Source organism: Numida meleagris, chromosome 1, assembly GCF_002078875.1.
Source record: "Numida meleagris isolate 19003 breed g44 Domestic line chromosome 1, NumMel1.0, whole genome shotgun sequence".
In the NCBI taxonomy this organism is placed as follows: Eukaryota; Metazoa; Chordata; class Aves; order Galliformes; family Numididae; genus Numida; species Numida meleagris.
The window spans coordinates 82,806,960-82,821,343 of record NC_034409.1 but is presented as its reverse complement, the minus strand read 5'-3'; the positions used below and the strand labels follow the sequence as shown (position 1 = coordinate 82,821,343).

Here is a 14,384-nt window from a genome sequence, read left to right as displayed (position 1 = left end):
AATACTTCTGGTGGGCAGGGGCATTACAGTCTCACAGAAGATAAATGGATTTTTGGTTTTTAATAGTGATAGCCAGTTCTACTCTTACATATGAATTTATCATTCCTTTATAGTAACAGTGTAGTGAATTGCAATAGCAAATAAAAACCAACCAAATAAGAAAGTAAAAGAGTGAAGAAGACACCCCAAAACTAACAGTTTTAGTACTTTAAACTTGTTTGTTAATTTGCATTATACTTTCTTCTTTCTTCTATTGTTTGTGTACCAGTCTTTCAGTCCCAGTGTTACTTCCTGCAAGTATCTGCATCAAGTCATTATCTTCTCCCGTATGCTTTGTACAAAAACTGTCTGGTTTCATTTTTCTATAGGAATTCCTTTTCTGTTTTGTGGCTCTTCTGGTGCAGGTGGCTTCCAGTGGCGCCTGGCAGTTTCTTACTGAGAAACTTGCAGAAATAGAAGCGAGCAGGTAGAACCAGAGCCCTGGGAACTGCAGCTACTGTTAGGTGGGCATGACCCTGGAGTTGGTAGCAGAAAGCTAACATCATGCAGCTGAGTAGGGCTTCTTTCATCATGTTTTTCTGCCCACAGCAAAAATGGACAGAAGTGGCACAAGATTGTACAAAGGCTGTGGAGCTTAATCCTAAATACGTAAAGGCTCTCTTCAGACGCGCAAAGGCTCATGAGAAGCTAGACAATAAGAAGGAATGTTTAGAAGGTGAGTGTCTCTTGGTACTTAAAAGTGCTCAGGCACTTAGAGATCATGAAACTTACATAATTTTTTTTTTTTTTTTACTTCTTCTAACTACAGAAACCCCTAATTATTTTTAAATGCCATTTATAGTTACAACAAGTACATTTTCTTCTCTTTTAAGAAGAAACATTTTACTGTTTTTCGAGGTATCATCAGTTTAGATCTGAAATAGCTGCTGAGAAATTGATCTTACTGTAGCCAGTTAGGTTATTCTCTTTCCAGGAAGCTCCTACATGTTAAAACGGAATTCATACAATGTGCTGAGTAGATAACACAGGCAACAATCGTTCTTATTATATGTGGTAACAAAGTGTCTTCATTATAGAGGAACTGTACTCTTCCAGAAACAAGGTATTTTAGCAGGTGGGAGCGCAGCCAGAGACCAATGTTAGAGCAGTTTAAATGCATTTGGCAGGTGTAAAAGGAAAAACAGTTTCAGTAGCATTTTTTTTTTCTGATGTATAAGAGTTAGGCAGATTGGAACAGATTAGAATAAAAATTCTTTTTTTTATGTTAATGATATGTGTTTGGTAGAACCTACTGTCTCAAACCCTTGCAAATACTATTCTTCTGATGCAAGATTAAAAGGCAAATGAATTTTCAGCTATGCCAATGCTCATTATCACTGGACAGAAAATAAAGTAGCATTCTGATAACTTGCAAATCTCACTGATAGAGAAATAAAATTATTTTCACTGTGTGTAACAGCTAAGAATTACATTTGCTGATAATAGAAGATAAATTTATTTTTATATATCTGCTGGCAAGATGTCTCTGTCTTGTAAGACCATCATGACTAGAAAAGGACTGTTTGGGTCATTAGGTTTAGTCTAGTTGTTTGCAGTCACTTATGGACTGTAGAAAATGGACTAACTGCTTGCTCTAGAATGGCTGTACTTCCAGAGTACTGTAATGACATTAATAACCTTACGAAGTTGGAACAAACTGACAGGTGATAAAAGCCCCAGGAACAATCTGCTGTTCTTCCGATAGTAGACTGTTTTTAAATGCAACTACTTTATGATAGTAGAATCAGCAATGTTTGTAGCAATTGTTTTCAACACTTGATTTTTAGCTTGCAATTTGCTACCCACCTAGTAAAGTACTTTTTTTTATCTGCCAACTATATATGGGCTGTACGATCTTTGGAAATGGGGTATGTTTGTGTAATGAAAGGAAAGCAAAACCAAAAGAATCTGCCATCACCAGTAAAAACCTCTCTCCACTGATCCGTGGTAGTGTAATCTGGGAAGGTGTTGCTGTCTCATACAAGCCTGGACACTGGTTTACAGCTGCCTGTATTGGGCAAAGCATCTCCACCAGGCACTTATAGTGGCAGAGTATTGGTATTACTGCATACTCTATGACTGTACTGTGTTTTTCCGGGGACTTTTATGTTTCTTGACCATACTAAAGTTGCAGGGAGTTGCTAGGTATAGCAGTGTAGTATTACAGAAGTTAGACAGAAACTGCAGGGTAGGACACTTGCTTTTTGAGTGTATTCAAACAAGACAGTTTGAATTTCAAGTCCGAACTCTGCTTGTCTTCACTTCACTTACATAATGACTTCATGGGAATGGTATCTGAGGGCTCTGATAAACCCTTTTTGTTGATTTGGTTCTTAATGTATTTCAATGAATAGAAGAGCAGTTTAACTAGAAAATAAATAGAAAGAATCAATAGTAGTATTGCATTAACTAGAGGAAATAAAGATAATGTACCCTAAGAGTGCATTTCAGACTGCAAAGCATTATTCAGGCAGCAACAGGTTAACATTTTCAGAGGCTCTGTGAATGAAAGTGATATGAGTTAGCACTTCAAATGTGCTAGCAAGATACTTCTTTTAAAGTTGCTTCCTTCCTAAGGCACAGAAGCAGGCAGAAGAAATGGAGATATAATATGGGAGGACTTCTTAAAAGCTGAGAAAGGAATGAGATATGATTGAACAAAAAGTGAGGTTTAAAGGCAGAAATGTATGTAGAGAATTATGACCAATCCCAGAAGACAAGCTGTGTTGGTTCTTTTAATGCGCACATGGTATTAACGTAATTTACTATTCTCAAAGTTTCAAAATGTTGAATGCCCCTGCTAGATGTATGCATTTTAACTATTCATCTATGTGCAAAGTCATGAAGATTAAAAAAAATAATAATTATTTTCCTTCATTCGCTGTTATTACAGAACATGTATCAGTTTGAGAGTAACTCATTGTACTAGTGGCACATTTTAGTGTTTAGTAACAGTCCGAATTGGTCAATAACCTCAATTTTTATGTTATTTCCTAGATGTCACTGCAGTCTGCATTTTAGAAGCCTTCCAAAACCAGCAGAGTATGTTATTAGCTGATAAAGTTCTCAAACTCCTTGGAAAAGAAAAGGCCAAAGAGAAATACAAGGTAAAGCTTGTGATGCTGCTGACAAATTCTGATTCCACCTGTTGAAATGTTGTTTGTTGACATTCTGGCGATTTTTGCAAGTCGGTCACTGTATTCATCTGCTTAAGTGTAAAAACTGATGTGAATGTTTTTTCACCAAGCTAGTACGTTACCATTGTTGTTTTATTTTGGGATCTCTCCAAGCATTTGGAAACCTTTGTAAGGACAAAAGGCCTGTTTCTAACAATCAGATTGCTTCCTTTTCATGATCAAAATTATTATGATGCTCAGGAGATAATCCAAGTTGTTGTGCTGCCTTACTTGTACTTTTCTGGACTTGGAACATAATGGATGTTATAACAACAGCAGTCAAATGTTCAGTTGCACATGAGGTGTTGAGATAGGAAAGTTTATAGACGATAAATGAAAATGGGTAAAAAACCCCTCTGTTCTGTAGTGACTAGCTTAAAATGAGAAGGATGATGATAGAGGGGGGTTTACTCCTAGATTATTCGTGGCTTTGTAAATAGAAATCGCATACAGGAAGGATTAGGTCGCCAGTGGAATTTCTGGGTTTTAGAACGTGGCTAAATAATATTGTTGGCTTTGTCTTAGTTCTTAAAAAAGCCAAAAAATATTGCTGAAAAAAAAACTGGTACAGAGCAAAATCTCATCTTTTTGTTCATGGTCAGACTTCCCGATTCTGTCTTGAGAAATACACTTTCATCTCCCACAGATTATTTGTGACAGTCACTGTCTTTTTCTGATCCATTTATATAAATATATAAATTTATATAAATAGGTGCTTATGCTTGTACTTTTCTGTTTGGACACTCAGATTTCTTTGCATAAGTGTTTGGAAACTGTAGCAGTGAGAACAGTGGAAGTATATAGATAGCCAGGAAGAGTAATTTTAAGTGGCCTTAGGTTGGGACATGTATAAAATTACGCTTGCTTGTTATTTGTGACTGTGGTTTACCTACTGAAATCCACACTGGCTTTGAGATGCTGAATTTCTTTTCTGTAGAATCTTGTATAATTGTATGACACCAAAGTAACAAAAAAAAATCACACTTTTAGTATGATAGTGGTAGCATCATAAAACAGATGTTCTCTGTGTCAGGAGTATTACGATAGAACTTAGGAGAGAAATGGAGAGGAGCATATTCAGCCTTCACTTGCAGGAAATATTGAATGGTAATTATCTTTTGCAAAAACTTTTTATGGCTGTACAAAGATTTTGCACCCACGAGGTGTTACTTCTCATGCTTCAGACAACATATTTGGTGTCTGGGCCAAGCCCCAGGTTAGAGTTAGGATATTGCCATCTGGTTTTACTATCTAGTGAACTGACATTGTATTTCTCTGTTTCAGAATCGCGAGCCTCTGATGCCCTCACCACAGTTCATTAAATCCTATTTCAGTTCTTTTACGGATGATATCATCTCCCAACCTTTGCTGAAGGGTGAGAAATCAGATGAGGATAAGGATAAGGAGGGAGAGGCTTCTGAAGTAAAAGAAAAGTGAGTGTACAAGTACAGTTGGGAATTGTTTGCCGGTGAAATTGCTTCTAGTGGTTTTGACATTCTTTTCAGTTTAAGTTGCTGTTATTTTACAGTACCTGCCCTGGGAGATCCTGTGGTAATAAAATAAACCTATGAAGTAAAATCAGTATTAAAAAGGAAACTTAGGAAGGCTGACTGGCTAGTTCCAAACTCTAGGTGACTTTGATCCCTTAAACAAAGAAAGCGCAAGAAGGGGAAGACGAGCCAAATATTCTGTAAAATACTATGGTAGAGATTAAGAGAGGACTAGAAAGTGCTGAAAGTGGCTCCTGAAGAAAGGAATATATTACGCTGAAGGAGAATTCTGAAGGAAGAGAGCAAGTCATTCTTTGGATTGAAAGGGTGAAGACAAGCTTGGAAAAAAGCTCTCTATTGATGAGAGCCGAATAACAGCAACTGAGACTGAAAGAATATTTATCTTTTTGGAATGAAATTGCACGTGAACAAGTTTTGTTCTGACAAAGAAAAGCTTGAGTGCTTTTGCACTTTTTTTTTCCAAGTGAAGTTTGAGCTCTGTGTAAATGGGTCTTTGACTTACTATGCTGCTTTCCAGTTGATTTTTTTGGAAGATAACCACTGCTGTCCATATGGAGACCACTGCAAACAGCACAGTGAATTTTTTTAATCAGGATAAAACGGCCTGATCTACGGGCAGATTCGGTGAATCCAGGACATGTAACTGAGAACAAGGCAGTACTTACTGTAATGTTTTTTTGTCTGAAATCCATTCTTCCACGTATAAACTGCACGTTGCTAGGTTCACTATTCATTTTTCTGACCTGGTATGCCATCTTAGCCCTTTTGTTTTAAAGTAGAGATTCACATTGTCCTTAATGTGAAAGACATTCAAGGGACAAATGAAGCGAGTAGGTGGAAAAAAAAAACTTCCTTTCTTTCTTTCCGATGTTATTTGGGCATTTTATGTCTAAATTGTTTTTTTATCTGTGATGGTTCTGTCCCGGAATATTTGTTACTTTACTTATAATGCTAGTGTTATAACTTAGTATAGCAGAAATTAGTGTTTAAGTTTTAAAGAAAAGTCTGAATTGAAATTGCAGTGTTCAGTGAATACAACTGTTCTTACATCATTTACAGCTCTGGCTATTTGAGAGCAAAACAATATATGGAAGAGGAGAACTATGACAAAATTATCAGTGAGTGCACAAAAGAAATTGAAGCAAAGGGAAAATACATGGCAGAAGCTTTGCTTCTGCGAGCTACTTTCTACTTACTTATTGGCAATGCAAATGCTGCCAAACCAGACCTAGATCAGGTCATCAGCATGGAAGATGCAAATGTGAAGGTAAGAATCTGTCACAGCTGGATTGAAGTTTGGGTTGAGAAAACATATGTTAGATAATAAACTTGAAGTATGGTTCAGATCTTTCTTTTTTTCCAAGTTTTGAGGTGCTTTAATGGAAATGTTTCAGTTTCTCTTACTGTTTTGTCTTTTCTTCCTGACAAATAGCTTTTTCAGGGAGTTATTTCTGAAGCGTCTATGCTAAGTCATAGAAATAAAAGAACAAAGGAAGCTAATCAATTAGAGGCTTATGCAATCTGAAAATTAAGTTCATAAGTAAGAAGACAATAATTGGACTTGCATATTGAACTGCTGCTAAAATGCTGGTTTATTTGTATGCATAGGGAAACTATCTTTGAATTAATTTTTTTGGGGGGGTGAAAATCCAATGAGATGGAAGCACAGGATGATATATTTGAAACGAGGCAAAGGAATTTAGTTGTTTTAGACTCAGCGTGAAATTTATTCCTTCTTAAGAATAAGTGAAATCCATCTGTAGGAGAAGGCAGTCACTTGGCAAGTTTAGTGTAATTGTAACAAAGTCTTAAATTGGGAGGAATGTTGGAGTGGTTAATACTTCTTTGAACTTGTTTTTTTTACAGCTCCGAGCTAACGCTCTGATCAAACGAGGAAGCATGTATATGCAGCAGCAGCAACCTGCACTGTCCACTCAAGACTTTAACATGGCTGCTGATATCGATCCTCAAAATGCAGATGTTTACCACCATCGAGGACAAGTAAGAATCATTAGAGATTTTTGTCCCAATACTCAAATATTTCAGTGTATACTAAAAGAATAGTAAGGAGCAGTACATAGACACAGGCTGCGTATAGACAGTCTGTACTGTTTATGGTAGAAAAAGGTGAAGCCCTAATTTGGAACTGCTGTAGAGTAAACATGCATTCAGATTTGCATGTTGAGGTCAGGCAGAAGCAGCTAATTGCTGTAGGAGACCATGCAGAGCGATGGAAGTTCAGCCCCCTGTCAATAAGAACTCTGACTTAAAAGTATTAGAACTTATGTACACTTAAACTACTCTGTGAAGGGGCCTGATATGTCAGAGCACTACGTAGAAGGAAACTTTGTTACAGCCGATGTAACCACCTGTTTCTGTTAAGTCAGAATCTGCCCTGGTGCATAAAAAGCTTGCATCTGTTCACTTCATCCTTCCTCACTTGACACGGCTGTGTCCTTCAGTAGTTCATAGGCCAGACAAGGCCTGGTTCCACTGAATGTAATATAACAGATGCTGGAAGGAGAAAAGAAACATTACCATATGGAGACATGCTAAGTTGTATTAGAAGGGATAAGCCTGAGTGGTGCATTTCAGCGTTGGCAGTAGCAACAGCGGGTCACCTCTGCTGGTGCAGATTTTGATGAGCATGGCATGTAGGCTCTTGTTCATCACTGATGGAAATGCATAGCTAATAGTGGTGACTGTGCTGAAAAATAGTGTTTTGTAGCTGAGAATTTCCTCTATCAAAGTGTTATTGTGCTTTTTATATCTGTTGTAGTTTCCTCTGAAATAAATAAGAGTATAACTTTCAGAGTGACCTACATCTTACTTAGTTAATGTATATAAATTACAAAACTTATTTTATATATATGTAAATTAAAATATTTAAAAAAGGCAACAAAAGCATATAACTAGCAAGTTGGACATGTGTTCTAGAGCTTACCTGGAAAAAGAAATTTTAAAACTTGTATGGACACTGGAAGCAGTGTCAGGTGACCTGGGAGGACTACAGTGATGCTAATTGCAGTTTTAGGGAAAAAAGATCATGCAGCCAAAGCTCAGTTAGAGTTAAAACTGGACAGTAGCATGTGGGACTGCAAAAAGGGCTTATTTTAAAATAAGTTTACAGTAAAGGGAGGACAAGAGATAACACTGGTCTGTTACTTGGTGAGGATTGTCACCTCACAGATAGGGACACAGATAAAGCATAGACGTTCAGTGTTTTCTTTCCCTCTGTTTTTGCCACTGATGATGGTTTCTGGGACCCCTTAGGCCTGAGTTGGAGGACCTTGATGGTGATAATTCCAAGCCAACTCCAAATTTGTGCAGGATTGGCTGCTCCAGCTGGGTGGATAGGATTCTGTGGGGCCTGATGCGGTTCATCCTAGGGTACTCAAAGAGCTGAGTGATGTCATCATGAGACCTCTCTCAATTATGTTTCAATGGTCTTGGGAATTTGTAGAGATCCTGGCTGACTGGAAGCTGGTAAACTTTGCCCCAGTCTTCAGAAAGGCAAAAAAAAAAGACTCTGGTAATTACAGGCCTGCCAGTCTCACTTTGGTGCCTGGCAAAATTATGGAGTTTATTCTGGGAGTTACTGGAAACAGCTGAAAGACAGCGCAGTCTTTGGTCACAGCCAACCTGGGTTCTTGAAGGGAAAGAAAGCCCTGTTTCATGAACTTAATCTCCTTTTATAACAAAGTTACTCACCTAGCTGAGCAAAGGAAGCCAGTACATGTGGTCTTGCTGGATTTCAGCTAAGCTCTTGATACTGTTACTCACTCACAGCTCAGGCTCAAAGGGTTACAGTAAATGTGGTTATTACATCAGGTTGGAGGCCAGTCACTAGTGGAGGTCTGCAGGGCTCCATTTTAGAACAAGTTCTTTTCAATATTTTTGTCCATGTCATCATTGATTTGGATACAGAAGTGAAAGGTATACTAAGTTTGTGAACAACACTAAATTGACTCTCTTGAGGGTAGACAGGCCTTGCAGAGAGAGATCTTGACAAACCAGAGGGTTGGGCAGTCACCAACCATATGAAGTTTAACAAGAATGAGTGCTGGATTCCACACCTAGAATGCAGCAGCCTTGGATTTGTGTACAGACTGGGAAACGAGAAGCTGGAGAACAGCCTCACAGAAAGGGATCTGGGGATCTGTGAGCCAGCAGCGTGCCCTGGCAGCCCGAAGGGCCAACTGTACCCTGGGGTGCACCAGACCCAGCTCTGCCACCGGGCAGGGGGAGGGCTTGTCCTGCTCTGCTCTGCACTGTGCTGCCTCTTGTGGAAGAATTAGAATGTCAAAACACCAGTTGGGAAAGCCAAAATATTTTGATGTCCAAATGGTTCACAGGCATTAACTACAGTGAGGTAAAGTGACTTGAGAAAATATGGAACAGTTTTGGAGACTGGACGTTAAGCTCAAGCAATAATGGCAATATGCCTGTCTAAAATGAAGGCATTCTCAATCTCTACACATGAACGTTGCCCTTTTATGTATGAAGTCAATGTTTCATTGGTGGCCTTATTGTTTTATGACAGTAATTTTTTTTTTTACTCATGGTTTTTGTAAATTTCTAGATCTAAAACTGAACTGTGGACAATATGAATAACTGATGCTAATTGAATTATCACTTAAATGTACGAAGCACAGATTAAATACAGAAATAGGATTTTCTTTTATTCTGGTTAGCTGAAAATCCTGCTTGACCAAATTGAAGAGGCTGTGGAAGACTTTGATGAATGTATCCGATTGAGACCGGATTCTGCCTTGGCTCAAGCACAGAAATGTTTTGCTCTGGTAGGTAATGTACTGGTGTTATCTGGGTGCTATTTGGTTTTAAAGATTTCTTTTAAACATACTTTGTTTCTCTGTTTTCCTTCAATTTGATGGAAAAGTGGTTCAACAAACATCTCAATATATTCTAATAGTAAGACAAGGAAATAACAGAATTTCTTAGGTGGAACAAGGTTTTACTATTATTTCGCAATGTCATTATTTAACAGTAGGCTTTCTTGCCTGTATTGTAATGGAGGAACACAAATTTGCACTCTAACTGTATCACACAAAGCTTTATTTAAATCAATTTTAACGTTATATAAAACATTTATCTTCAGGAAATTAGAAACAATATTTCAGGCTGCTATAGTGTAGCATGCCGATATCTCCAGGGGACAGCTTTGCATGCTGTGAGAAGGGAGTGGTTCTAAGCTTGTAACTTCTAGGCTTTTGAAGTAGGGGGAGGCTTTTGGCAACTGTTGGGTCTTGTGGCTTCCTTCTCTCCTCTACTAGTCCACTCTGCTAGGGGCTCAGAAACATGGTATAGGTTCCTAAAAGCAGGTTTGGTAGGGTTATCTTCTAGAACTTGGAATTGTCATGACACATGCAACTCCTGGGGGGTAGGTCTGATGAGCCATCTAGTTCTTCTTATTTTTTTCTTTTTTCTATTTCCTTGAATAGTATCGCCAAGCGTATACAGGGAATAATCCTTTGCCTGTGCAAGTAGCTATGAAAGGCTTTGAAGATGTCATTAAAAAGTTTCCAAAGTGTGCTGAAGGCTATGCTCTCTATGCTCAGGTACATTTTACTCTTCCTTTAAAAATTAAACAGCTGCATTTTTTGTGCCTTTTGTCTTGGATAACATATGACTCTGGAAATAAAAAGCTCTGAAAGTAAGGTAACACACGTTGCTTGTTTATGAGTGTGGGTGTGCTGGGACAGAGGAAGTAGGCAGAATTGGTGGAGTCAGAAGGTAAACAATGAGAGTCAAAGGTGGTTATTAGGACAGAAAGGAAGCTTCCTATTGAATTCCTGCATGTGTATGATATCTCATTTGATTAATGGCAGGGATTCTGTCTGTAATTTGGGAATTATATGTGTAGAACTAAGGTGGCAGTTTTGTTCTGCTACAAATTATGTACTTTGGTTGGTCAAGGAGAATATAGTATGGATGTTTAAAGTACACTTGTAACAGAGAATGCAGTCTATTCTTTAAGAAAACATGCTGCTTATGGTAGCAATATCAGATGTTCTGTTTTAAAGCAGGGAGGTCGTATGGAAGCATATACCTTTGATGCCTTTTGATCAGACCAAAAAAATAACTGAAGCAGAAGTACATTTAAAAAAGGAAGAAGTTAAGATGTGCATGTACAGACTTCTAGAATAATTTTTTTTTTTTTTTACATGCAGTACTCTTAACATGTTGGTTGGGGATCTCCTGTTACAGATGGTACTGTGATCAGTAGCATTTGCACATAAAACCTGGCAGGTTTCTTCTAAAAAAGACTCAATTTTAGAACTTAATTGTGGTAGCTGGTATGCTTGGCCTGCTCTCTGATAAGAGAGCTGTATTCAATCTAATGTTATCAACATGATTTCAGTTAGAATTAGCTTAGCTGAGGGTGCACGTTTTGACTATGTATTGATGCGTAGGCTTCTCTTTTGTTGCAGGCATTAACTGATCAACAGCAGTTTGGCAAGGCTGATGAAATGTATGATAAATGCATTGATCTTGAGCCAGACAATGCCACTACATATGTTCATAAAGGGTATGTATTGAGTTTGCAATCCTTTTGGTCAGGGGAAGTTGGCATATTTAGGTGAATCAACCCAAACTGAAGGCAGGTGTTTAGAAGTTTAGCCAAGAGAATTGGCTTTGCAAAAACAACTTAGTGCTGTTGTTTCTACAGTTTCTCTTGACTAAACTGGAAATGAGATTGAAGTTTCAGTAAAGTTTCATTAATATTCATTCAGTTGAGTATCTGCTTGAAGTGTCACTTTAACCCCATCTAATGTCTGCCACGGTCCACCCTTAAATGTGATCTGGGTTATGGAGAATATGTGAAGTTCTAAATTTTCTCTTTTCTTTTCAGTTTACTTCAGCTTCAGTGGAAGCAAGATTTAGACAAAGGTTTAGAACTCATAAGCAAGGCCATTGAAATTGATAACAAATGTGATTTTGCATATGAAACCATGGGAACGATTGAAGTGCAAAGGTAATAATGGAGCGCAGTGTTAAGAATTCTATTATTTTTGAAATTGCAGCAGTCCTATAGCTTTCCCCTTAGATCTTAAACCTTTCTCCTAGTGCAGTGGAAGGCCAGCTCTTAACTGTTGTCTTGACTACTGTTCTGTAACTCTTGGGCAAAGCCTTTCTTTTATTTGTGGCATAATTCTGATTTATGATCTGGGCAATTTCATACTTATTGGACAACATGTAGATGAGTCTGTGTGTTTAAATGTATCCCTTCTGCATTTAAAATTACTTCATTAATCTTATTAGCCTTCCTGTGTATTTAATATGGTCCTTAAACATACTTTAATGGACTGTTTGTACGGAGAGTGCTGACCTATACACCCAAAACTGACCGATCGGGTTCAGAAAAGGTGCTGCAGGGATGCAAAGATTAATTTGTTGGTCTTAATCGGATGATATTTTGGCTTATTTCAGAGGTAATCTAGATAAAGCCATTGAAATGTTCAACAAAGCTATCAACCTGGCCAAATCTGAAATGGAGATGGCCCACCTCTACTCGCTCTGCGATGCTGCCTACGCCCAGACAGAAGTTGCAAAGAAGTATGGATTGAAACCACCAACACTGTAAAAACAAACACAAAACAAACAAGAGGAGGAAATGACTTCACTTTAGAAGTTGCCCACTTCAGCCAGCCCTAAAGACGCTGTTGCAAACCATGTTGAATGGTGGAACTTAGTTTTTTCCCGTTCGTGGTGTTGTCATTTGCTACATCTGTAAATGTGTAGGTGTTGTGGGAGTGGTTGTTCGAGGAAGTACGCAGTGTTGCATCTTGTTCCTTCTGCAGCAAAAACCTTAAAGCGTTTTAAGGGGAAAAAAGTTGCGGAGGAACAAATGGAAGATATTTTGGCCATGCAAATAAAAACTTTATATTGGTTCAATTTGAGTGATTACATTATGGGTGATTTTTGCTTTACTAAACAATATTACAGCATGTTTTTTTTTTCCCCCTGTTGATTATAAAGGTAATACTAGCCAGTGCTGTAAAATAGGTTTCTCTTTTATATGCGATTAATCCTTGAGGGTTGATTTTAATTTTGCAGAAAGGAAAAAAGCAATTTACAAACTGTTCAATAACAGAGATTTTTTTTAAAAGCCAGTAGCTGTGAAGAGAATTCTGTAAATATATGCAAGCATGCACAATCTTCCCTTAAAGCCCTTCCCACCCTCTGCATTACAACTTAAAAATAGTCGTGTGGCAGCTATTAGGGAATTAATTTGATAGTCCTTACTCTCACCCCAGAAAGCCCAGGTGTTCCATGGAGAACCTTTGTGCTAGGACAGCTAGTACAAAGGTTTTTTTGGGGAAAGAGGTTAGGTAACACTACTTTAATGCAGATTTTACTGGAAGAGAGGCCATGTTCCCTATGCTGCAGTCCTTACTTGAATGTCATAAGGAATTGTTCTGTAGAGTTCTGAGAGACTTTCAAGGATAGAAAGCACTGCTGGGAGTGGAGCTGCCAAGGTATGGTCATGTTTGCCTATAATCTTGTAATCTCTGTCCGTTGCTGAAATTTAACAGTTAATACAACTGTTTAAATTCTCTTCTTTGGTCCCTACAGACTTCTGTGTTCTGCTCTAATCCTTGTAACAGCCCTCTGCAGGATTAAGTGAGATAAAGAACAAAGCATAGTCTAAAACCTCAAGTAATGGATTTAGAATCTTTGCTAGTTTCCTTGTTCTTCAGGCCCTGTATTGTCTAAGATGACAGATACCGAACAAAAGAAGCAGCTGTTTGGTAAATTGCACATTGGCAAGTTACTACTAGTATAAAGACTCATCCTAACTACAAACTTCAATGAGTGCTTCTCTGCTGCTTTGGGTTGCTCCATCTGATACTGTGTTCGGTCCGTGGTGCCTCTCCCTGGGTTCATGTGGCTGGATAGAACTCATGTGAATACTTAATTGATGTTGCTTAGTTTACCATATGTTGATCTGGGCTTCTTCCTATCCTAAAATCATAGATTTGCTCGTGCTGAATTTTCTAATGTATTTCACCTCCCAAAGAAATGAACCAAACTGTGATCAAACTGTCTTGTTCTCTCCTTGTGGCACACCATAGCAGCAGCTTGTGTTTTCAGCTTGACCTACCTTTCTCCCAGCAGCTACAATCGAGAATGCAGATGGTGAACTGTAGACGTGGAGAGTTAATCTTTACCTTTTAGTTAGCTTACTAACGTGATCCAAAATCGTAGCGTTGGTGTAGAATTGAAGGCACTGGAAGGTACTTGCAGCTGCTAAGGGCATTGCGTGTAACAAGTGTCAAACGTCTTCTGGAACTTGCAATCTCTGCATCAGTTCCTGCATTTGTTCCCGAGAACAAAACTGTCAGCCTGACCGAGGTGTCCTGTTCTCCTGAGGAGTTTTTATTTGCATGGCCTTATTTACATTGGCATTTTCTCCTCTTCACCCTACCTTTACCCCATTCCCGTCCCCACCAAAGCAATTAAGGGAAAAAAGCATGTGCTGTCAAATACTAGCATTCCAAATCATCACAGACTCTTGCCTGTTCTTGAACTAGTTTGAAACTGCACTGAAAAGGATGCATTGTCTGTAATTTTTTTGTAAATGACGTATCACCTGTAAACTGAAAAAAATAAATATTACCTTCAAGTATCGCTC

General features: G+C 38.3%; 1 protein-coding gene across 1 annotated transcript in view; it reads left to right on the top strand.

The window, feature by feature from the left end:
- The window catches only part of TOMM70 (translocase of outer mitochondrial membrane 70), a 23,382-nt gene extending 8,998 nt beyond the window's left edge, over positions 1–14,384 (top strand). Inside the window, exons 3-12 of the mRNA XM_021399893.1 lie at positions 589–715; positions 3,037–3,146; positions 4,500–4,648; positions 5,786–5,993; positions 6,593–6,727; positions 9,421–9,528; positions 10,189–10,305; positions 11,179–11,276; positions 11,601–11,723; positions 12,179–14,384. Coding sequence (XP_021255568.1) covers positions 589–715; positions 3,037–3,146; positions 4,500–4,648; positions 5,786–5,993; positions 6,593–6,727; positions 9,421–9,528; positions 10,189–10,305; positions 11,179–11,276; positions 11,601–11,723; positions 12,179–12,332 — 1,329 coding nt within the window. The 3' untranslated portion in view covers positions 12,333–14,384. The remainder of the gene's footprint in view (positions 1–588; positions 716–3,036; positions 3,147–4,499; positions 4,649–5,785; positions 5,994–6,592; positions 6,728–9,420; positions 9,529–10,188; positions 10,306–11,178; positions 11,277–11,600; positions 11,724–12,178) is intronic.